Source organism: Hippocampus bargibanti, linkage group LG01 (assembly GCF_051943395.1).
Source record: "Hippocampus bargibanti isolate YZ-2025 linkage group LG01, ASM5194339v1, whole genome shotgun sequence".
In the NCBI taxonomy this organism is placed as follows: domain Eukaryota; kingdom Metazoa; phylum Chordata; class Actinopteri; order Syngnathiformes; family Syngnathidae; genus Hippocampus; species Hippocampus bargibanti.
This window is the reverse complement of record NC_142734.1, coordinates 3474482-3500850: the sequence shown is the minus strand read 5'-3', so window position 1 is coordinate 3500850 and position 26369 is coordinate 3474482. Positions and strand designations below refer to the sequence as shown.

The following is a 26369-nucleotide window of genomic DNA, read 5'->3' as shown; positions in this document are numbered from 1 at the left end:
AAACTCCACACAGGGAGGCCGGATTGAAACACACGACCTCTGCACTGTAAAGTCCACGTGCTAAACACTTGACTACCCGTTTGTAACATCAGCAACAAATGGAGAATGTGGAGAGCTAAGGCATAGCAACACATCGGGCTAGCGTTATGCCTATTTGTTTTCATCATTTTCAGATCAATGTTCTGAAAAATAATAACAATGAGGGCTCTTGTGAAATCTACTCAGCATAGTTGCAATCATGACAAACCATATCATAGAAATAGTACTCCCAAGTAACTGCTACGACTGTGAATGCTTTGAGAAGTGGAATACTGTCAGCTACGAGTAGTCAAGTTGCTAGCATTCAGTTGTTTATTTTTCTTCAGGATTATCCAAGATGCAAATACTGTACATCAGGGGTGTCAAAGTCATTTTTTGCCGCGGGCCACATTGTAGTTATGGTTTCCTCTCGAGGGCCGTTATGAATTTGGGGAACCCATTAGAATGTTTAAATCCCTTCAAATATTACATATAGAGCACACAGCAAATTAATGAATAACTCGTTTTCAAATCTGAAGTCAAGAATAATGACTTTTATTGTGGTTGACATCCAAAAATATGAAATTTTGGCTCAGATTTTAGCAATCATCATGGAATTTAACAAGTTTGATTTGCTTTCGCGGGCCGAAAAAAATGATGTGGCGGGCCGGATTTGGCCCGCGGGCCTTGACTTTGACACCTGTGCTGTACATGATGGTCAAAATGTCCCTTAGTACCTAAGACGTTAAAACTTTTCTGCTTCCATCACAAGCAAGGTGGACAATGATCCCCTTTGTACACTTGCGTGTGTACTAAATGCCAAACAAAAGCAAGTCAAGGACGATGCATTTTGAAAATATCATACCTGTTTCTGGGGACAGGGATATGAGAAGAAGGGAGCGGTTGGCGCTCCATCTGTGGTACGTTCTGTCCTGGCGCTGGCCTGAAGCTGATGGCCATTTCCACCTGCCTCTCTTGAGTCCGGATGTCCAAGTGCATAAAGCTGCCTGGCGTTTGCCCATTTGGGACTGGGCAGTGAGTAGGACTGGACCTCTTCAGGCTTGTAGTGCAACCAGTGTCTCTGTGTTCGCCCAGGCCAGTCTGGAAAAATCGGAGATATAAATCAGGTTAATAATTAAAGGTGTTGTATGAGTGCCAGTGATGTTGTGTTTTTTAGAAGATAAACTAGCTCACATCTTATTTAAGAATCAAAAATTAAAGGAAAGATAACAAAAAAGTTACCCTTTCAAATTAAAGGTTAGGTCAGACAAATTTTATTCACAGTTGTACTTTTCCACATAGGGCCTTAATGTCAGAGAAATGTGAAAATGTAAAAATCACATCATGACTTTACTTAAAGGACAACCGACGTCTCTTTTTTTGTTTTTTAACTGACACCAGAAAAACGTTTAATACATCTAAAAATACCAAAAACATGCAGTATTATATTTTTAGTCAAATGCAAAACACCAATAAAAATAACTTAAAGTGTCCAAAATCTGCAAAAAAATGAGCTGCGAATTGGGCATTTTCAGAAAGTCCCGCCCCCAGTTCGTGACGTCACCCCAAGACGTCTTGCATTGCTAGTGAATCAAAACAATGGCTTCAGATTCGGAGAAGGTGCTTTCTTGTTACACATCCAGTTATAGTACAGATTATTTATTTAATTATAATACTATAGCACATTTTTTATACATAAAATAAATTGTATTCTGTGTAGTTTTTGGCTTATTTAGTCTAAAATTATGTTTTATGGGGACCTGGGAACGGATTATTCTCATATTTAATGGGAAATAAATGTTCTGCAGACGAACTTTTCGCCCTACACACACTTTTTGGGAACCAATCAAGTTCGTGAGCTGAGGTATCACTGTACTTTACTTTTTATTGTGCTTGTTGACGAGTGTGAATAAAGCAAGTTAATGAAAAAAATCATTTCATTTAGCCACCTTCCGTACCAAGTATCCTCATTGGGGGTGTTTGTGTAGAGGAAATTTTAATAGCTGACTTTGGGAGGCTTGTACCACTGGGCCTGATTGCCATCCAAATAAAAGGGCACATACAAACTTGATTCCAACGGCATTGTGTTAAACATACATAAAAAGAAAATACAATGGTTTGCCAATCACATTCAACTTGTTTTAATTGAATTCAGTCCATAGACAATATATTGAATGTTGAAATTGAGCAACTTTACTGTTTTAGCAAGTAGTCATTAACTTGGAATTTTATAGCTGCAACACATCCCAGAAAAGGTGGTACATGTGTCAAAAAAAGACAGAATAAGTTGCAGTCCAAACCCATCTCCTATTGAAAATGCGTGTCGTATTAAGAAACATGAAACACAACAACAGAGAAGCTGTACAGAATGAAAGAATGATAAAGAATTCCACCTATAAAGCTTCAACAATTTGTGTCCGTTGTTCCCAAACGTTTATTGAATGTCATTGAAAGAAAAGATGATGTAACACATTGGTAAACATGAGCCTGTCCCAACATTTTTGGAATGTATAAAACAAAAGGTTATCAATCGGACCATTAAATATCAGGTCTTTGTAGTGTATTAAATCAAATATAGGCTCAATATCTTTCGCAAATCAATATATGCTGTTTATATTTAGCTTAAACACAACATCCAAACTCCTAACAAAATTCGGTTTGGAAACAAACTATTGTTTCCAGTCGCATTTACACCCAACGACAGCTTGAAGTCTTCAATGAACCAAACATGTTTTTGGAACATGTGGTCACGCCAAGATCACCAGAGCTTGAATTTGCAACACCAAACTGTGAGACAGATGTATTAACCACACCCTGTCATGCTACTAAGTACTATATTTACTAAGTACTAGAAGTACTTCTGTCTGATTTGCCTTAATTTGCAAGTGCATGTTAAACTTTTTGTTATTTTTGAGAGTTACAGTATTCTAATTTTTTTAGATCGAGATTGACTCACACATGATTTAGGATTTGAGGTTTTTTTTCTATGAATACAGATTCAGCCAAGTACTCATCGGATTACTTTTCTCTTTTGGATGAGTCATAGTTTTGTAATGTGGCAGTACTAATACTGTACTTGAGTACATTGTAGCTACTCTACTTACCTGTAGTCATGACTAATATTTTACGATGTGACAACATTTCACCCGCGTGCACATGTAGGCTTTCCAGGTGACGAAATTCAATGCAACGTTAGAAGTGAGCGCTGAAAACTTAGAAGGAACAAACGTGCAGCAAACGCAGCAGTCTTGCAGCGTGCATTAATGTATGAGGCCAACTGGAGTTTTTTAGGCCTTTTGAAAAGCTCCACCCTGAAGTATGGAGAAGGGGGAGGGGCAGCACTGTGCTACCCTTTTTCCGGTGAACTTTGCAAACATACAAACTCGGTCTGAAATGTTTATGAGGTTTTCAAATTGGAAAGAAGCCTATTAAGAGCGTGTGACGGCATGTGCGCATTCACCGGACGGTGCAAAGCTACGCGTAAAGGCGTCAAACTTGTCACTCGAGTGTCCACGATGGGCCGGCGCAAAAAAAGAATGTTTGAAATATCGCCACTTACTTTTTCCCCGTCGTGCAACCTTCGGCCATTCGCTTCAACGGGGGCGTTATCCTTCGTCGCCTGGCCATCTCGCACACATTTGAGGAGGACTGTCCCGTTTGTGGTCGCACCCGCCCGTAAACCACCGCCGGCGCTTGTCTCCAGCCGAGCGTCGCGGTGCACCGAGCGAGTTGGCCGGTAGCCGAAGTCCGCGCCGCCGAGCCGAGTCCCAACCACCAGCTTATCCAAAACTGATCTCGAATCCATTTTAAGAGCGACCAAGTGGGGACTAAAGAAATGAAACCCGCTTTTTGTGGATCTTAGTGCAAAATTCTCGAGTGAGATACATTTATCGGGATTACTGGGAACTACTTGTATCGTCCTTCTACGTCTAGTCTACGTGGGGCGTTTGGCTACCGGGGTTATCCAAAAAGCCGCCCGGTCCGGAAGATAAAAAAAAGATTGTTTTGCCTCTTTCCTCCACAAGAATGACACGCCCCCTATGCTTCAATCCCATTGGTGGAGACCGTTCATAAACATTACACTTTGGCACGCGTCCACAGTAAGTCTCCCGGTGATTGGCCTTTTTCTCCTTGTCAGTCAAGTGCGCATGTCATTTAATTGGTGTAAAGGGAGAAGATGGGCGTGACTTTAATTTTACCGGCCGGTGTCTGTCGATGTCGACACCTTTTAGCCGGGCTGAGGCGAAGAACAGAAAAGCGAAACATTGTGGGCAATTACATTTGTCAATCGAGATTTTTGGTCCGACTATTCTCGTACGCTTTTATCAGTCGACAAATAAAATACTAAACGATACACTACCATAGCTTTGGACCGGTCAAAATGTCACATATGAATGTAATGAATCTGCAATCTGACATGCATGCATGAATAAAGTTTTTTGAGACTAAATTTACATTATTGCAGTCTTGTTTTTAGAAACGGAACGTACGTTCTCCATAAATAAAGAGCATCATATAAAATGAGGAGCTCGCAGCGTTGAACTGTTAGCAAGATTTGAAAGTAGCCATACGTCACGAATCCCCTGTCAACGTCTGGCCAAAGCCACGCCCTCACAGATTTACAGGAGAAATGCACAGTGTTTATGAGCCACGATTGGTTTGACGGTAGCGTGGTTTATTCTACGTGTTTGATTCAACTCAATAATAATACAGGTTTTACATTTTTGTATTTTTTTTATTTAAAAATGAAAAACAGGCGATGCACTTACCTGCCAGGCAAAAATGTTGACACAATCCTGACAATAATTTACCAATAAAAGGGTGCTGAGGAAAAAGTATATACTGTAATTCCAATTATGTCTAGGACGATATTATTATTCATTCAATCATTTTCTGAGCCGCTTTACCCTCACAAGGGGGGTAGAGGGTTTCTGAGGTCCATCCCAGCTGTCTTTGGGCAGTATGCGGGGGACACCCTGTACCGGTTATCACCCAATCACAGGGCACAGAGAAACGAACAACCATTTATGCACATACTCACACCTTGGGACATTTTGGAGTGTTCAATCGGGCCTGCCATGCATGTTTTTGGAATGTGGAAGGAAACCGGAGGATGCGGAGAAAACTCATGCAAGCACGGGGAGAACATGCAGACTCCACACAAGAAGGCCGGAGCTGGAATTTCCACTGTGAAGTCGATGTACTAACCACTCTACTTCTGAGCCACCTAGATATTATTATACAGTGATACCTCAGCTTAGGAACTTAATTGGTTCCCAGAAAGTGTGTACAAGGTAAAAAGTTCGTCTGCCAAACATTTATTTCCCATAAGAAATCATTAAAAATTAGAATAATCTGTTCCCAGGTCCCCATAAAATATAAATTTCTACTAAATAAGCCTTAAAACTACACAAAATATACCTTGTTTTACGTCAAATAAATGTGCTGTTGGATTATAATTAAAGAAATAAACTGTACTTTATAATAAAGTCGTTTTGTTTACCTTTGCGATGGTGGTTGATGTAGTTGCCTCTTAATGATATCCGAGTGAGGTTGCCGTGCTTTCTCGGCGATAATACCCTCACTCACAATGTCCCCTGCTAGCTGCTTTTCGTTAATCCAAATGAACAGAAGTTTGTCAACCTCTTCTATTGCCTGCGACCGTTGCTTAGACAACACAGAAACACCCTTAGCCACACGTAGCAATGGTACTAGCATACTGGTACTGTGATGCTAAATCAAACAAACTCACACCTCGTTTGTGTTTTTCGATGATCTCCTTCTTCTTCTCAACCGTTATTATCTTTTGTGTTTTCTTCGGGTTAACACTAGCCTGTGGTGGGGTCTTTTTCGGTTCCATAATAGCAAAAGTATTCCACTCGATAGCAAACCACATCTGCACTCGTTGCGCTGTGTGGTTTGGTTCGTCCGCCGAAAACTAGTTCGTATGCCAAGATTATATTATCACAAATTTAATGTTCGGAAGGTGAAAAGTTCGTGAGCTAAAGTTCTTCTGCTTTTATGTTACAGCGATTGGCTAGCAACCAGTTTGAATTTAAGTGAACCTGTCTGATTCTTCATTAATGGATGCTACAACTTCCTGTTTACTTTCATACTTTGGTGGTAGCAGACGTCTTGCATGCTGTGATCATGACGTCTCGCAAACATCGACTGAAGGAAACTTTGATTCTCTACTTACTGTCGATGTTTTATGTAATATAATGTGTTTTATTGTATTATTGTTCTATATTAAATGTTCGATAAAGTGCTTTGTTTCAGATGCGGCTGTTATGGGAGTACCATATAAAGAAAGATGGATGTATTTATGATGTATTCACAGACTTATTTTATTTGCTAGATTAATTTATCACATTTGCCCAAACCATGGATCATAAATCCAGATATGAAGCAAATCTCTTATTGTTACCGAGCTAGTAAAATCAACAAAGCGTGTAAACTCAATTGTTGTTCCCAGTAATAGATTTGTCATCTTGCAAAATTACTTACTATTAAGTGAATGAAACAAATTAAGGCAGTCACATGTGACTGTGTTCTTTAGTTGGGCTTTGTTAATACAGTGATATATCGGTTTAGAAAGCCCTCGGTTTACAAACTTTTCAGTTTACGAACGTTACATTTCTGAAAATTTTACCTTGGAATACGAACTTTACCTTGGCATACGAACGTTTTTCATACACGGAGCTGCCTCAATGAGTGATGTGTCATTCGCGAACGGATTATTCTCATTTTAATGGTTTCCTATGGGAAATTAATTTTTGGGGTACACACTTTTCGCCTTATACAATCTTTCTGGGAACCAATTAAATTCATAAGCCAAGGTATCACTGTAACTCACAACACATCATTTTACAAACTACATTTTACAAAGGAGGGGTGTATTGATAAAAGAGACAAATATCGTAATGTGCCACTTTATTAAAAAAGTAAAAACTCACTTGAATATTTTATGAAGCTTAATATAAAACATTACAATCTTTTGCATATCTGCACTTCAATATTTATACCTGCATATATATATATATATATATATATATATATATATATATATATATATATATATATATATATATATATATATATATCATTTTTTATACACATACACTGATGCAGCCAGACAATACATTGGCTTGCAAAATTATTTTGTCACCGGGACTTTTGGAGCTTTTGCCACATTTCAGTCTGAAAACATTAAGAAAGAAAAAAAAAAACGATTTCTATTTTTTTTTAAATAAGGTTTTTCCCTTTTTTATGGGGCTTCACAGATATTTCTTTCATTCATTTTATTTATTTTTTATTTTTTAATATTTACTATATTTTTTATTATACACGTATACATACAGTAAAGTCTCGTTATATCGATATCGGATATATCGATAGTCCCGGTTATATCGATACTATTTCTATGCACGCACGGAGAAAATTACATGCAAACAGGGTTGGATATATCGATAGTCCCGGTTATATCGATATTTTTCGGACTCCCTTGAATATCAATATAACGAGACTTTACTGTATATTCTTTTGTCTGGCCCTGGTGGAAAAAAAAAATCATTGGCACCGCCCTACCCACTCTGGAGGACTTGCACACTGCAAGAATCCAAACAAGGGCGTGGAAAATCCTATTGGACCCTCCGCACCCTGCCCACCACCTTTTCCAGCTACTCCCTTCAGGCAAGCGCTACCGAGCCATGCGCACCAAATCCAGCAGACATTATTCTTCCCCCAAGCCATTAACTCTCTAAACAGTCACCCAAATAGAACTGTATAGTGCCTAAATTTTTCTTATTATGATACTAGTGCAGCGTGTTCTACCAGAGACAAATTCCTTGTGTGTTCTACATACTTGGCAATAAAGAGGATTCTGATTCTATCTGGAGTTTGCATTTTCTCTCCGGGCCCGCGTGGGTTTTCTCCGGGTCGTCCGGGTTACTCCCACATTTCAAAAACATGCATGGCAGAATGATTGAACACTCTAAAATTTTTCCTTGGCATACGTGTGAGTGCGAACGGTTGTTTGTGTCTGTGTGCCCTACGATTGGCTGGATAACAATTCAGGGTGTCGCCCACCTAGTGACCGAAGACGGCTGGTATAGGCTCCTGCACCCCCCGTAACCCTAATGAGGATTAATCGGTCTGGAAAATGGATGGATGGATGCATCCTATGAAATTTGTTGACCTTGATTATTGAGGCCCACTTCATGTCGATTCTTTGCAAAAAAATAATTCTATCTTGATGTTTAAAGCTTGAAATGTGGCAAAAAAATCAAACATTTCAAGCGAACATTTTGACTTTCACAAGCCACTGTACATATATATAGCCTTTACACACACGTACATATATTTCCGTATATACTTGTATCTATTCTTTTCCAACGAAACCCTGTGCTTTGAGAAGATACAACATCGGCTACACTTGTCAGAGCAAGTTTGGGCCCACAACTATATCCAGTGACAATTCAAAAACATCACCTGCATATGCATGGAAAGCAAGAAACAATGTGAATCCACTAATGACAACGTGTTTGTGATAACCAGTTGTCCCCCCCCTCCCTCCGGCACAACCGTTCCCAAGATATATAGTGATACCTTGGCTTACGAACTTAATTGGTTCCCAGACAGAGTGTGTAAGCCAAAAAGTGTGTATCCCAAAAAATAATTTCCCATAGGAAACCATTAAAATGAGAATAATCCGTTCCCAGGTCCCCATAAAACATAATTTTCTACTTTCTAATTTTCTAAGCTTTAAAACTACGCAAAATATACCTTATTTTACATACATATAATAAATGTGCTATGGTATTATAATTAAAGAAATAAACTGCACTGTATAATAGTCATTTTATTTACTTTTGTGATGGTCGTTGATGGCTTGATGGAATGGATAGCTTTTTGCATAAAGTGTCTCAAGGAGCTCTGGGTTGTACATCTTAGAAGTTGTGATATTGCAACAGCAACATATGCAAGAAGACACACTAGAAACATCATTAAAAGCTGGTTCCCTCGCTTGTCTTTTCATTTCAAATTCAACTGATGGCTAGTGCGGGTTATTTGTGGAGCCTGATTGATGGGAATTTTAACCTTGCAGTCCACACTCTGCCTTTGAACTATCAAAGTTGAAACGAGTCCAAATGTTACTGTTTTCGATCCATTTTGTCACTCTCTCTCTCTGTCGTCTGCCTGTCTCTTTAATGTTAAAACCACCTCCCCTCACTGCTGCGTTCTTGACCAATCACGTGGCTTTAACCGAAGACTCGGGGCGGAGAATAGAGGACAAAAAAAATGTTGGCAGCCATTTTATTTTTTGGAGAATGGCTTCACTCACTCTCTGTCTGTAAAACCCCCTCACTGCTGCATTCTTGACCAATCACGTGGCTTTAACCGACGACTAGGGGCGGGGAATAGAGGACCAAAACAAGCCGGTTCGCAAACGACACGTCACTCATCGTGGCAGCTCCGTGTGTATCCCGAAAAATAGTTCATATGCCAAGGTAACATTTTCATAAATTTAACGTTCGTAAACCGAAAAGTTCGTAAGCCAAGCTGTTCGTAAACCGAGGTATCACTGTACTGCAAACTCTACATTGTGACAACATTAGAACAGCAGCTTTGCTTTAGAATATTTTACACATGTACATATCCATCCTGTATTTGTGCAGAGAACATATGTCGCCATTCGTGCATCAATGTCCATCGAAATAGATCATATCAGTGCTTTGTATCAAGATAAAGAAAAAGGGTCCTAAAGTGACATCCAAGGGTGGAGAGGGGGGGGGGGGGGATTACAAGTGAAGGCCAGCCAACATTGTGCTGAGAGGCTTCTCAGCTGTTTGCCATTTTTCATTTCGGACAGTTGCTGGGCCAATGCTGCATGGCATGTCAGAATGGACCACGCTCGACATCCACACTCTTATGAAGTAGACATTAAAAGCCTCTCTTCAGCATAGCGAGGGAGAGATGTAAAAAAGCCAGGGAGGCTCTCCATTATTGGGGAGTGAAAACAGCTGGGGTAAGGAGTATAAGCAAGGGCCAAAAAGTGCTTCCTCCCCTTAACTGGAAACGCACATGGCTCAGCGTTGCAGTGTGCACCAAGCCATGTGTGTGTGTACGTGTGCGTGTGGGTGAAGAGGAGGAGGGTCTGTCGGATCTGTGTCCATTCGCGGTGATCCACATCCAGACTCATGCTTGTGCTTCTTCTCCCTCCCCCACTGCAGAATATAAACAGTGAGGCTGAAAATCCTGGTGGCTTCAATCAATCTTTTCCAGTTCCTCCCCTACTGGTTGCTGCTTTGGAGGGGAGGGAAAGGTTTGCTGCTGTGCACTATATGGCAAAAAAAAAGTACAAAAGAAGACTAACAAACATGAGATTAATAAAGTACCATATATTAATGCATGCACTTTTTTGGATCAAGCAGGATAAATTGCACCAATACAGAGTAGACTCGATTCATGGCAGTGGTGTGAGCTATTCATTGTCCAAAAGGAAAAGAAGGAAAAAAAAAGTGCAATAAAATATATATGTGCTTTTGTTTCTACGCACGTTCTCACACGTTAACACTTGAAACATATGCTACTCGCCTTTTAAACATTGGCATGATTCTCTCACATTGAGCTGATCGGACTATATGCTTGATCGCTCTTGCCTCATAACCTCCCAGCAATTTATTAAAGGACAACCGACGTCTCCGGACAAGTTGTGTCCATAATTTGTAAAATGGCTTAAAATGACTTCTACTGAGCGTATTTTACAAAGATTCCACCGCATATAGCTGTATTTTACGTTTTAGAACTCGCGCTGAATATTCAGGAAGTCTTGTTTTTGAGTTGGTGACGAGTCCGTACGTGACGTCACTAAAGGAACGCCCCTGACTGAAAAAAGGACACATTGTAGCAGTCCTTCCATCACGTCAATGCATTTGGCAGTACTTGGCTGGTCTGAAAATTTCGTGTAGCACCAAAAAAAGAGGCATAAGAGGGCGACAAAGCTCCTGTAAGGAATTAATCATTACAGGAGCGTTGTTGCCATTTTCTGCCTCTTTTTGTGCTACATTTTCTACCCCCAGATACCTCAAAATGGCATGGAATAAATTCTTTAAACGATTGCAAACGTGTATGCTTTCCTCTTCAGAACTATTTGAATCATATTCATAATTGGACGTGTAACAAGAAAGCATATTCTCCGAATCTGAAGCCATTGTTTTGATTCTCTAGCAAGGCAAGACGTCTTGGCGTGACGTCACGAACTGGGGGCGGGACTTTCTAAAAATGCCCAATTCGCAGCTCAATTCTTTGCAGATTTTGGACACTTTAAGTCATTTTTATTGGTGTTTTGCATTTGACTAAAAATATCATACTGCGTGTTTTGGGTATTTTAGATGCTATAAAATGTTTTTCTGATGTCAGTTAAGAAGCAAAAAAGTGACATCGGTTGTCCTTTAAGCGTGTGTTTTGTCCTCTCTTCTTGTGTTAACGTTCCCCAAAGCTACATGAAAAGACATTGTTTACAAACGAAAGATGCGGAGGCCACAGAGAGCAAGCTGAGGAAGGGGGTGAGAGGAAAACATCCAAAGGACACTCCACGTCTGTTTTCTTTGGAGTGAAATGTTTCTGTTGCTATTCCAACCACCAAATGTCAAAACCACAGAGAGAGTGAGAGAGAGCAACATTTGACATGGAGCCAGGGAGCACCCAAAACATTTGACAGCCTTTCAGTTAGAAATATGGACCAGCTTTTCTGCGACTGTCGAGTGCAATTGTACAATGCTCGTACAATCATATTGAAAAGGAAAACAAACTCACTAATTTGATAAAGTATTTCGGAAGAGAGCACTCTTTTAAACCCATATGGAAATGGTTTGGGATTGCGAAATCTGTCACCCGTGTAACTCTTGCTCAATACTCCGGCAACCCCCGGACCTGATCGCTTTACCCAGTAAACTGCTGCCAAATATGCCTGCATAAATGTGTGTGTGTGTGTGTTTGAGAGCAAGAGAGTGAAAATAGGGTGGGGAGGAAAAGAGAAAGGGAGAAGGAGAGATAGGGACAGAGAGACTGAGACAGATAAAGTGTGTGTGAGAGAGAGATAGAGAGCAAGAGAGAGAGACAGAGACAGACAGAAAAATAGAGACAGAAAGAGACAGAGAAACTGAGAGAGACAGAGCAAGAGAGGGAGAGTGCGAAAGAGAGAGAATGAGAGAGAGACACAAACAGAGAGAGAGAGACAGAGAAAGACAGAGAAAGAGTGAGACAGAAACAGAGAGACAGAAACTGAGAGAGACAGAAAGATACAGAGAAAAGGTGAGACAGAAACTGAGAGAGAGAGAGAGAGAGAGAGAGAGAGAGAGAGAGAGAGAGAGAGAGAGAGAGAGAGAGAGAGAGAGAGAGAGAGAGAGAGAGAGAAAGAGTGAGACAGAAACTGAGAGAGACAGAAAGATACAGAGAAAAGGTGAGACAGAAACTGAGAGAGAGAGAGAGAGAGAGAGAGAGAGAGAGACACAGAGAGACAGAGAGAGAGACAGAGAGAGAGAGAGAGAAGAGTGAGACAGAAACCGAGAGAGAGACTCAGAGAGAGACAGAAACACAGAGAGAGAGACAGACAGAGAACGAGAGAGACAGAAACTGAGAGACACAGAGCAAGAGAGGGAGAGAGAGAGAGAGAGAGAGAGAGAGAGAGAGAGAGAGAGAGAATGAGAGAGAGACAGAGAGAGACAGAAACAGAGAGAGAGTAAGACAGAGAGAGCGAGAGAGACAGAAAAAGAGAGACAGAACCTGAGAGAGAAAGAGAGACAGAAACTGAGAGAAAGACAGAGAGGCAGATAAAGAGAGAGCGAGAGAGAAATAGAGAGAGACGGGGAGAGAGAGAGACAGATAGACATAGACAGAGACAGAGAGAGAGATTGAGAAAGATAGAGGGAGACAGAGACAGAAAGAGAGACATAGAAAGAGATAGAGAAACAGAGTCAGAGAGAGAGAGACAGAGAGAGACAGAGAGAGAGAGAGACAGAGAGAGAGAGAGAGAGAGAGAGAGAGAGAGAGAGAGAGAGAGAGAGAGAGAGAGAGAGAGAGAGAGAGAGAGAGAGAGAGAGAGAGAGGCATGTCATGATGCCCCGGGCTAGCGAAAGACGTTTTATCAAATCTGAGCATGAATTGCGAAGTGACGTCACAACTACCTTCAGGATTACGTTGCGGACCAAACCAAAGACAGAAGAGATAGCAAGAGGTCCGCTTTGGATAACAGCCAATGAATTTAGGGCATATTGATGATGGTGTATGAAATAAACGCCTTCCTTCACTCGTCTTGGCGCATATTAGAGAGCTTGAGCAGCCCGACAAATGACCGTCCGGTCTTTGTTTGTACAAAACACCACAACTCAACTTCCCCTGCCAGGCAACAGGTCAGTTTGCACAAGGAACCTGTTTCAGATGTTTGCTTAGGTTGAGCTGAGCTCCAAAAATCTCCGACATCCATCTGCTTGGATTACATAAATGCTCCCAAGTGTATGTGTGTGTGTGTGTGTGTGTGTGTGTGTGTGTGTGTGTGTGTGTCGCGCATAACGGCTTGCACTGTGGCCCCCTATTCCTAATATAGATAGCATCATTACCACTGCTCTCTGTGCTTTGCACAAATCATGCATTTACATTACAGTGATACCTAAGCTTACGAACTTAATTGGTTCCCATGGAGACAGAGTGTGTAAGGCGAAAAATGTGTATCCCAAAAAATAAATTTCCCATAGGAAACCATTAAAATAAGAATAATCCTTTCCCAGCTCGCCATAAAGCATAATTTTCTAGTTTTCTAAGCCTTAAAACTACACAAAATATACCTTATTTTATGTATAATAAATGTGCTATGGTATTATAATTAAAGAAATAAACTGTACTGTATAATAGTCGTTTTTATTTAACGTTGTGATGGTCGTTGATGGCTTGATGGAATGGAGTGGCCGGTTTCATAAACATTTGATGAGGAATGTAGCCTTCTTCTTTCACCATCTTGAGGAATGATCCATTGTAGGTGCTTTCTCTGCGATAATTTTACCTAGTTCCTCATCAATTATGTTCTCTTTAGTTGGGTTGATAGCTTTTTGCATCAAGTGTACAGATGGCTTGTGCGGGCTATTTGTGGAGCCAGATTGATGGGATATTTTAACCTTCCAGTCTACACTCTGCTTTTGAACTATCAAAGTTGAAACGAGTCCAAATTTCACCGTTTTCTATCCATTTTCTCACCATTTCACTTTTGTTTATTTTGTTTCAAGCTGTGTGTATGTGTTTTCTCACTCTCTCTCTGTCTTCTGTCTCCTTAATGTTTAACCCCCCCCCCCTCACTGCTGCGTTCTTGACCAATAATGTGGCTTTAACCGAAGACTGGGGGCGAAAACAGTCGGCCACCATTTTCTTGTCACGAGAACGGGCTCGTTCGCGAACGACACATCACTCATTGTGGCAGCTCCGTGCGTATCCCGAAGAATAGTTTGTATGCCAAGATAAAATTTTCATAAATATAACGTTCATAAACCGAAAAGTTTGTAAGCCAAGGGGTTTGTAAACAGAGGTATCACTGTATAGATAGCATTATGACCACTGCTCTCTGTGCTTTGCACAAATCATGCATTTACATTATTTTGTAGTGATAGTCATTTCAAATGTGCTCAAATTTTGAGGTACACGACAAACAAAGACCATTTGTACAAAAATAAAGATATTATGGAAAATGATGCCCATAAAGACGAGTAAAGTCCATTGTACAGTACTTTGAAGATATTCCAGTTGTCTTTTCCATTTCTCTTTAAGACAAAACATTTTGGTCCTTTTAGGGTCAAGGCTGGTTCGAATCTACAAACTGGTGTAGGAAAAGTCTGAACCTGGATTCAAACCCTGATTGTACCTGATGTCAACATAAATGTGCTCATCTCTTTTTTTTTTGTCTGGAGCAGTCCGAGTACCTTGAAGTATGTACAGCAACCTTATGGCAAGTGAACAGGACTGTCCCTGTTCGGATCTTTTTTGGGAACGTCTCTGCATGTTCGCCAGCTACAAACCAGTGACATACATCTCCATTCCATCATTAAAAGTGAAGATGGTGGTGGTGCTGGAACTGTTGCCCCCTTTCACATCACTGATGGTCTCATAGAAGTTATCTCCACCAGGTAGGCCTCGAACAGGCAGTGGGTTGGACGCGGAGCCCTGAGGTGCAGCTGGCGGCGCCGGTTGCTTCTTCCGTTTTAGGGTGGCGCTAGCGCCGGCCGTGCTATTACTGGCGCCGGCCTGCTCACGCTTACGATGGCTGTCAATGGTAGCGTATGAAGCGTCGGAGTCTGCTGCCACGCACGTGGACCAGGCCCTGTCACCTGTCGGCTCGTAACACGGCTCCTCTTGGGAACGCGCCTGGCCTTGGACCCCTCGGGCGCGACCCTTTCCTTTATCCCCACCAAAGGACCGTGGAAGGGTCTTCGATCCGTTGTTCTCCAAGGGAGACTTTTTCTTCTGGGTTTTGCACACAATGGAGTAGGTGTCGGCAATCTGACAACAAAAAACGAGAATGACTGCTGGGTTAACCGCAATGAATTATGGGTACATGTGTCTTTGATTTAATCACAATATGAAGTTCAACATTTTAAACAGGCTACGAAAGTTTTCCCATAAGCGTGTCATTATAGCGATTGGTGCTATATAGTGTTTGCGCCAGTCGCAGGCCGTCAGGGCCTTCAAAGCCTTCTCTCCTGGCCTAAAAATATCTGAATCACAGCCTGGTTAATTATATTTTGTCCATACATTCTTCTCTGACTCTGTCCATACATTCTTATTTGTTACCAGGGTCAGAAATCTACTTGGGTGCCTTCACAATCAGTTCAGCGGGCCGTGGATTGTCTAATGTGTCAATCAAACTGTTGCTCTAACCAATCAGATTTCAAATTGGCAACCCAAAAGGGGTACCAAGGCCTTCTTGAAGGCGCTGGTCAACTTCAGAGTTTTTGCAAACTAGGATTGTCAATTATAGTTTTACTAGCTGATGGTGATAAGAGCAAACTGGCCAGAGCTAGCACACTGTATCTGCAGCGAGCTACATAAGCAAATATATTGTTGTGTTAATGCAACATGGGTTTTGTCAACCAAAAATAGCTTAAGGAGGAGAAGAAATTCATTTGGTTGCAGATTTACTGTTAAAGCTTTTTATTTACAGTCACAGCTTGCATTGATTCAGACATAGCACTACTGAAGGCCCAGGTTGATATGCACGGCCCGCCACTTGTTTGTGCCAAAACTACCATTTAGAATTCTGGAATCTCAGCAGACTATGACAAAATATTGGGCCTGAAATTCCAAAATGTGCGTTTGGCGACTGCTCATTACCAAATTAACAACAAAGCACGAATAAAGCATGGTTGGGGCAACGGAACATTTTATTGAATTAGATTTTGTTTTGTTTTTCCTCCGCTGCACTGGGAACTGGAGACTACTCGGTGCCAATTATGAACAGTTAGAAAGAATTGTCAGTGTTAGGACAAAACCATCAGAGCTTAGGACAAAACTGTGCAGGGTCCTAATTTGAGGTGTGAGACCGTTTGTGTGGGCAAGAGAGTGGCACCGTGTTTGCTCTGTGCTGTAACCTGACCTACTTTGACAGGCCAGGATAAGACAGAGTAAACTGTGTTATCGCTTCATCAAGGTCTAGGCGGAGAGTGAGCGTTAGTCTCGCAGTGGACAGACCTGTTAAAGTTTCACAAGTGCTTTGGCAACACAACAGCGAGGTACGGTGTGAAAGATCTGAACGCCAGCCAAACCGCTGACAGAAAAAAAAAACCTGCTCAGTGTTTTTAACTAATGGACTTTACTCACATTTCATTTGCCTCAAACGTGGCATTGTGTGGAAGTGTGTGTGTGTGTGTGTATGAACACAATACGTACATGAAGGTTGGCCAATAATGTGAAACTTAATAATCGCAAATATTTTGATTGATATTGAAATCAGAAAATGAGAGCCCAGTTTTAACTCTGGACCTCTGTACTGTACTGTACTGTATATGTGCCAGCATTAGCGCTTCTAAAGTTAAAAATGTCTTCAAGTATGCAATGTGGAATTACATTTTGTTGTGTGTTTTGGGTTATAATAAAGGACCTCCAGGTTGTTAGCGAACATCATCTTAAAGCACGCTAAGGAAGAACAAAAGCATTGATTACACACGTTTCAAGGAACGTGTATATTTGGTGTACCGTACTACAGTAGATGTTGCCGAGATGGTATCTGCACTGGATAACTACTGTATTGAGTGTAGTCACGCAGTATTTTGCTGTGCGAGTGTGTGACATGCTGGCTGGCCAAAATTGTAGCACGCGTTGCTGGCTGCTTGTGCGTTGCTGTGCCCGGCGTAGAATTTAAAAAATAAAAAAATAAAAAAATAAAGAAGTACGTACGCGTATTCATAACTCGCGTCGGTCGTAACTCGGAGGTTACTTGTATAGAGGAGTGAATCTCACGGTTTGCGACAGAGCATATATTCAATTCATTTATTTGTATTTTTATTTTAGTTTATGCACCACCCAACTGAAATTTCCCTGTATTTGTTTTTCTACTTTCCTTTCCTCTTATTTCCATAATTGCTATGGAGTGTAATTGTCTCCACTGCTAGACTAATAAAGGCTAATCCAATCCAATCATGTTGTGATGGCACGCTGTATTTTGTAACGTTTTTGGATACATAAAATATCAAGGATTAAATGTTTTTTCACAAACAGTGCACCATGCATATCTGAGCAAACGTGTGCTTTTTATGCACACTCAGTTTGCAACATTGTGCAGCACAGGAAGGAAGTCACAAGACAGTGGGGATTTCAGAACTGGGCTGCAGCTGTTGAGGAAGCCCAAATACTGTATGTTGTCTTATCCCCTCCCCTCTGCCGGGTTTCTTTTTTGTTATGACTCTTCAACAGAAGACACAAATTATACGGGCAGCTACAAACTGCAAACTGGGGAATGTGGCAATGAAAAGAGAAAGAAATCAAAGCAGACAGCAAAATGGATATAGCACAACGTGCAGTTAAAGGCAGCCAACTCTGGAAGCAACAGTCGACTGGCATTATGTGCCTGTAGAATTCTACAACTACATTCTAACTCTTGACTTTAGGATTAAAGAGTTAAATTGTGAAAATGGCCTGAGGCCGATTGTTAAGTCATTCACTGCCATCCCCGATCTCAGGAATTGAAAATATGATAATGATAATAATAATAATAATAATAATAATAATAATAATAATAATAATACAGTGGGGCCTCGGCTTACAAACTTAATTGGTTTCCAGACAGAGTGTTTGAGGAAAAAAGTGTGTATCGCAAAAATTAATTTCCCATAGGAAACCATTAAAATGAGAATAATCCGTTCCCAGGTCTCCATAAAATATAATTTTCAACTAAGTAAGTCTTAAAACTACACACAATATACCTTATTCTATGTATAATAAATGTGCTATTGTATTGTAATGAAAGAAATACACTGCACTGTATAATAAAGTCACTTTATTTACATTTGTGATGGTCGTTGATGGCTCTTAATTGATACCTGTTGCTTTCTGACTGAGGCATCACATTATCATTCATCATGTTGATGATTCTCATAGCCACAGTCTTTTCTGGATGGAACTGTTCAATAAAAGCCTGCACATCATTCCAATTAGCCAACATTGTTTTGTGTCTTCTTCGGCTGAACACGAGCCTGTGGTGGGGTCTTTTTCAGTCCCATAACGGGCAAAAGTATCCATTATGAATCCTTGAAGAAGATCGATGTGTGCATTCAGAGAAAGGGGGTGTGGAAAGGTAGGCCGGCTGGGGCGCTGTTCGGTCGTGTGCTTTGGTGTTCTTCTGCCGAAGATTACTCCGCCAGCCGTGGTGGGGCGGCGCTCCTTATGTATCCCGAAAAGTCGTGCTTATTTTCACAAATTTAACGTTCGTAAACCGAAAATTTCGTAAGGCAAGGTGTTCGTAAACCGAGGCCCCACTGTACATTTCATTTAGAAGTGCCTTTCAAAACTTTGTTCTAGCTATTAGCTATTGAGCTATCTAGGTGGCTAGCTATCTAGCTAGCTAGCTGTTGGCTATCTATTAACTATCTACTAGCTGGCTGGTTAGCTTTCTATCTATTAACTTCCGGGTTGAGTGAACGCTGGCGCGTGTGGCTGCCGCTGCTCAACCACAGAAAAACTTATCCTGTGACTGTGAAGTCACCTTGAGAGTTTTGAAAGGCGCTTATAATTGAAATGTATGATTATTATTATGATTATGATTATTATTAATAATAATAATAATATTATCATTATTATTGTTGTTGCTGTTTATTTATCTAATTAGTGACATTCAGTGTATTAGCTAACTAGCTATCGAGCTAGCTATCTATTAGCTATATACAGTAGCTATCGAAGTGCCTAGCCATCTATTAGCTATCTACTAGCTTTCTATCTATGTATTTAATAGTGACATTCAGAGTATTAGCTAACTAACTACCTAGCTAGCTAGCTAGCTATTAGCTATGGAGCTATCTAGGTGGCTAGCTATCTAGCTAGCTAGCTGTTGGCTATTAACTATCTACTAGCTGGCTGGTTAGCTTTCTATCTATTAACTTCCGGGTTGAGTGAACACTGGCGCGTGTGGCTGCCGCTGCTCACCCACAGAAAAATTTATCCTGTAACTGTAAAGTGACCTTGAGAGTTTTGAAAAGCGCTTATAAATGAAATGTATTATTATCATTAATTATATAAAAAGCGTATTGCAATTGGATTAACGGGGAGGAGGAACTGCTGCATGTGGAAGCAGATGCGGTTGGATATGTGACTTTGAGACACGATTGGACAGTGTAGACTTCCTGCTCTCATCACCAGACATCTCCTCCCCATATAATTAGGAAGAATAGGTCCCCCCCGAATAGGGGGGGGGGGGGCATGACGAAAAAAATGTCTGCTGGGGAGATTACATTTTAGGAGCGAGTGATTCTTATGTTGGATCCATCCATCTGGTGGGTTGTAGCTTAGGGGAAGGGGGTACCAGAGGATTGTGGCCAATGTTCATGCAGGGTGAGGGGGGGGGTGGGCCGGCGGGGCGTGTGTAACCTAACCTCTGGCTGCAAGCCGAGTATGACAGGAAGGTCACAGGGCAGCCATGTTATGACGGCATGCCCAATCAAAGGGGCGCCCCTATCTATAAACACAGCAGCCACAAATCACAGATCTTTCTGTCAGTCTGTACAACAACGATACCTCCTTGGCAGTTGGGGGCGACGGGTGACCCTGTCCGTTCTCCATGCGGTGAGGAGGCGGGTGCAATGTGATGATATCGTCATCTTCGGGTGGCTTCCAGATGTACTGCTCACCGTTGCCCATGAACACCGCTTCCTGGCACATACAAATCAAATGATGAATTTGGACAGATATTACAATTTGGAGAGGAATCCAAAACCAACATGCAGCAGTTGTTATTGTGATTTCTTGTGAAGTTAAACCAATGTGCTGAAATAAAGGGACTCCTGCAAAACGGATCAAATTTATATTCGCGTGAATTTAATGTTTGTAAAGCGAAAAGTTCGTTAGTTAAAGGACAACCGATGTCACTTTTTTGTTTTTTAACTGACACCAGAAAAACGTTTTATCGCATCTGAAATACCCAAAACACGCAGTATATTTTTAGTCAAATGCAAAACACCAATAAAAATGATTTCAAGTGTCCAAAATCTGCAAAAAATTGAGCTGCGAATTGGGCATTTTCAGAAAGTCCCGCCTCCAGTTCGTGACGTCACGCCAAGACGTCTTGCATTGCTGAAAAATCAAAACAATGGCTTCAGATTCGGAGAATATGCTTTCTTGTTACACATCCAGTTATGAATACGATTCAAATAGTTCCGAAGAGGAAAGCATACATGTTTGCAATCGATTAAAGAATTTATTCCGTGTCATTTTGAGGCAAACAGGCGGGGGAAATGTCACACCCAAAAATGGCGACCAGTTCCCGTGAGGAATGAATCAGCCCGTTTCCACAGGCTGATACATTCCATCCATGGAGCTTGACTCCCTCTGCTGGCGGCTTTTGGATGTAACACAAGGGTTTCAAAAAAACAGTACAGCAAAATACATTGACGTGATGGAAAGACGCGACAATTCGTCTTTTTTACGGTCAGGAGGCGGTCCTTTTCTGATATTTCTGTTATGAATATGATTCAAATAGTTCTGAAGAGGAAAGCATACATGTTTGCAATCAATTAAAGAATTTATTTGTGCCAACGGCGTCCACGCTCCTGTGATGAATTAATCAGCCCGTTTCCACAGGCTGATAAATTCCTTCCATGGAGCTTGGTCACCCTCTTCCGGCGGATTTTTGGTGCAACACAAGGTTTTCAGACCAAAGAAGTACAGCAAAATACATTGACGTGATGGAAGGACTGCTACGATGTGTCTTTTTTCGGTCAAGGGCGTTCCTTCAGTGACGTCACGTGAGGACTCGTCACCAACTCAAAAACAAGACTTCCTAAATGTTCAGAGCGAGTTTTAAAATGTCAAATATAACTATATGCGGTGGAATCTTATTAAAATATGCCCAGTAGAAGTCATTTGAAGCCATTTTACAAATTATGGACAAAACTTGTCCGAAGACGTCGGTTGTCCTTTAAAGCTTTCGTAAGCCGATCATCATATCAGTGTATTATCCCATGAAGATGAACATTATTTGATTATTGTAGATTTTCATATAAGTACGTTCGCAAATTGTTCATCAAATACAAGCAACTTGACCTTTCATGCTCGTACTTTATAATATGTACTGCGTATTATGTAATTCAAACACCGCGGTTGCTCAAACACTGCAGGTAATTACACGCAATTAGAAACCAGTTACAAAGTATGCAACATGGCATTATTAAAGGACAACCGACGTCACTTTTTTGTTTTTTAACTGACATCACAAAAACGTTTTATAGCATCTAAAATACCCAAAACACGCAGTATGATATTTTTATTCAAATGCAAAACACCACTAAAAATGACTTAGTGTCCAAAATCTGCAAAAAATTGAGCTGCGAATTGGGCATTTTCAGAAAGCCCCACCCCCAGTTCGTGACATCATGCCAAGACGTCTTGCATTGCTGGAGAATCAAAACAATGGCTTCAGATTCTGAGAATATGCTTTCTTGGTCCACATGCAGTTATGAATATGATTCAAATAGTTCTGAAGAGGAAAGCATACATGTTTGCAATCGATTAAAGAATTATATGTGCCATTTTGAGGCAACATTGAGGGAAAATCTCTCACCCAAAAAAAAGAGGCACAAAACGGCGACCTCCAGTGGCCACCTCCACTTCCACAGGCTGATAAATTCCTTATATGGACCTTGGATGCCCTCTTCTGGCGACTTTTGGATGCAACACGGTTCTCAGACCAAACGTACAGCAAAATACATTGACGTGATGGTAGGACTGCTACAATGTGTCTTTTTTCGGTCAGGGGGCGGTCCTTTCGTGACGTCACATATGGACTCGTCACCAACTCAAAAACAAGACTTCCTGAATATTCACAGTGAGTCTTAAAAGGTAAAATATAGCTACACGCGGTGGAATCTTATTAAAATACGACCAGTAGAAGTCATTTGAAGCCATTTTACAAATTATGGACACAACTTGTCCAGAGACGTCGGTTGTCCTTTAAAACTGTATTCACGCATCCAGCACGTATTTGGAGCCAGAATCAAATTGCTTCAGGATGTCAGCGTTGTTTATCAGTCAGCTACCTGTTGTAAGCAAACTTGTTGATACAGAACACAACACACACTCACACACACGCGGCTTGGCAGCCCACCAAGTTCTTACATAATGTATCTTTCCACTCTTTACAAGCCATTAATATGCACAAAGAAACGAGGCAGAGAGAGAGAACCACATTCACAAAATGCGGAAATATATACACTCTCGCGTTTACTGATTAAACAACACACATCAAAAGTACTAAACACCAGTTAAGAATGTCAAGGACAGACACGGTTGAATATACAATGAATTAAACTGTATTAGGCGGCAGAAAAAGCACAGTTAAGGCCAGCCGATCATTGTTCTTCTTAGAAATGCCTGAGAGACTAAGACCACGCCTGTCATAGAATAACATTGATTTGTCTATTTATCTATTCATCTATTTATCTTAATATCTATTTATCTGTTTAGCTCTTCAGCTATTTATCTATAGATCTATATATCTATAGATCTATTTATCTATTTAGCTCTTCAGCTATTTATCTTAATATCTATTTATCTTTTAGTCTTAAGATCTATTTATTAATGTATCTATTCATCTATTTATTTTAATATCTATTTATCTTAATATCTATTTAACTATTTATTATTTTATCTATTTATATTTTTATTGATTTATATTTTTTATTATTTTATCGATTTATATTTTTGTCTATTTATCTATTTAGCTCTTCAGCTATTTATTTTCATATCTATTTAGCTTTTAGTCTTGAGATCGATTTATCCATTTATTTATGTATCTATTCATCTATTTTTTAATATCTATTTATCTTAATATATATTATCTTAATATCTATTTATCTTAATATCTATTTCTCAATTCATCATTTTATCATAATATCTATTTATCTTAATATTTATTTATCTTAATATCTATTTAACTATTTATTATTTTATATATTTATATTTTTATCTATTTATATTTTTATTGATTTATATTTTTTATTATTTTATCTATTTATATTTTTATCTATTTATCTATTTAGCTCTTCAGCTATTTATTTTCATATTTATTTATCTTTTAGTCTTGAGATCGATTTATCCATTTATTTATGTATCTATTCATCTATTTTTTAATATCTATTTATCTTAATATATATTATCTTAATATCTATTTATCTTAATATCTATTTATCGATTCATCATTTTATCATAATATCTATTTATCTTAATATTTATTTATCTTAATATCTATTTAACTATTTATTATTTTATATATTTATATTTTTATCTATTTATATTTTTATTGATTTATATTTTTTATTATTTTATCTATTTATATTTTTATCTATTTATCTATTTAGCTCTTCAGCTATTTATTTTCATATTTATTTATCTTTTAGACTTGAGATCGATTTAGCCATTTATTTATGTATCTATTCATCTATTTTTTAATATCTATTTATCTTAATATATATTATCTTAATATCTATTTATCTTAATATCTATTTATCGATTCATCATTTTATCATAATATCTATTTATCTTAATATTTATTTATCTTAATATCTATTTAACTATTTATTATTTTATATATTTATATTTTTATCTATTTATATTTTTATTGATTTATATTTTTTATTATTTTATCTATTTATATTTTTATGTATTTATCTATTTAGCTCTTCAGCTATTTATTTTCATATCTATTTATCTTTTAGTCTTGAGATCGATTTATCCATTTATTTATGTATCTATTCATCTATTTTTTAATATCTATTTATCTTAATATATATTATCTTAATATCTATTTATCTTAATATCTATTTCTCAATTCATCATTTTATCATAATATCTATTTATCTTAATATTTATTTATCTTAATATCTATTTAACTATTTATTATTTTATATATTTAGATTTTTATCTATTTATATTTTTGTAGATTTATATTTTTTATTATTTTATCTATTTATATTTTTATCTATTTATCTATTTAGCTCTTCAGCTATTTATTTTCATATCTATTTATCTTTTAGTCTTGAGATCGATTTATCCATTTATTTATGTATCTATTCATCTATTTTTTAATATCTATTTATCTTAATATATAATCTTAATATCTATTTATCTTAATATCTATTTATCGATTCATCATTTTATCATAATATCCATTTATCTTAATATTTATTTATCTTAATATCTATTTAACTATTTATTATTTTATATATTTATATTTTTATCTATTTATATTTTTAAAAGTATTTTATCTATTTATATTTTTATCTATTTATCTATTTAGCTCTTCAGATATTTATCTTAATATCTATTTATTTTTTAGTCTTAAGATCTATTTATCTATTTATTAATGTATCTATTCATCTATTTATTTTAATATCTAGTTATCTTAATACGTATCTATTTCTCGATTTGTGGTTTTATCTTAATATCTATTTGTCTTAATATCTATTTAACTATTTATTATTTTATCTATTTCTATTTTATCTATTTATATTTGTTTAATTATTTTATCTATTTATATTTTTATCTATTTATCTCTTCAGATATTTATCTTAATATCTATTTATCTTTTAGTCTTAAGATCTATTTATATATTTATTAATGTATATATTCATCTATTTATTTTAATATCTATTTATCTTAATATCTATTTATCTTAATATCTATTTCTCGATTTGTCATTTTATCTTAATATCTTTAACTATTTATTATTTTATCTATTTATAGTTTTATCTATTTACATTTTTTATTATTTTATCTATTAATCTATTTATTTATTTATGTATTTATGTATGTATTTATTTATCCATTTATGTATTTATTCATTTATACAAAGTACATTGACCCAAATAGTGAGAAACAAAGTTCTGAATGGCACTTAAGTTCACTGTAGCACTTTATCAAAAAGAAATTTCAATGTATTTTTTTCCAACACCATGTACTGTAAACGGACGGATTTCACACGCCCAATGAATATTATGTTAAGATTACACTCGATACTATGTTCACACCGTGTATTCATTTTACAGTATTTTCCCACTCACTTAACTCAGTGTTGAAGATGATTTCAATGTGCAATAGCACACGCAGACATTCCAAAATGCATTTGAATGTGCTGAACTAACAGATGTAATTATGTCATATTCAAGGACATGAGGGGGAAGTTACATCAGTTTGCCACATTTTAGTCATGTGCATTGAATGTCGATAACATGTCGTTCTTTTTGGGGGGAGGGGAGGCTGTTACATACAGTAATTGGAACAATATGTATACTTATTGTATTGTACTTTTGTTTATGCAGGCAAAATCATAACTATGTCTTCGTTTCTACAAACTTAGAATACATGTACATTTTTTTTTGGGGGGGGGGGGTTCTCTTCAGATCTACCCATCCATAACATTTCAGAAATGGAACAGATAATTTTGGTAATTTCTTTCAAACTTCAGTTTATTTTCTCAAAATTGCACGTAAAATGCGGTTACTTTGGGCATATTGCCCTCTAGTGGTTTGTCAACTGCCTCCCACTGGGTTTTTGAAAGTGTTATTTATCTGCTACAGCTACACGATGGATGTTTTTTACTTACATTATTT

The 26369-nt window shown here is 38.4% G+C and overlaps 2 protein-coding genes across 7 annotated transcripts in view; both read right to left on the bottom strand.

Annotated features, from left to right (window-relative positions):
- slc2a4rg (SLC2A4 regulator) overlaps positions 1 to 4011 on the bottom strand; it is a 42804-nt gene extending 38793 nt beyond the window's left edge. For both annotated transcript variants that reach the window (XR_016114270.1, XM_088990609.1), the window contains exons 1-2: positions 3578 to 4011; positions 884 to 1119 (exon numbers count right to left, since the gene is read on the bottom strand). Coding sequence is in view for 1 of the 2 variants with exons in the window: in XM_088990609.1 (XP_088846735.1) it covers positions 884 to 1119; positions 3578 to 3823 (482 nt within the window). In the remaining variant the exon portion in view is untranslated. The remainder of the gene's footprint in view (positions 1 to 883; positions 1120 to 3577) is intronic.
- Positions 4012 to 13997: 9986 nt separating this feature from the next.
- The window catches only part of LOC148902766 (uncharacterized), a 49776-nt gene continuing 37404 nt past the window's right edge, over positions 13998 to 26369 (bottom strand). For all 5 annotated transcript variants that reach the window (XM_088990564.1, XM_088990600.1, XM_088990574.1 and 2 more), the window contains 2 exons: positions 20284 to 20418; positions 13998 to 15561 (listed from right to left, as the gene is read on the bottom strand). In XM_088990564.1, the coding sequence (XP_088846690.1) occupies positions 15073 to 15561; positions 20284 to 20418 (624 nt within the window). In that variant the 3' untranslated portion in view covers positions 13998 to 15072. The remainder of the gene's footprint in view (positions 15562 to 20283; positions 20419 to 26369) is intronic.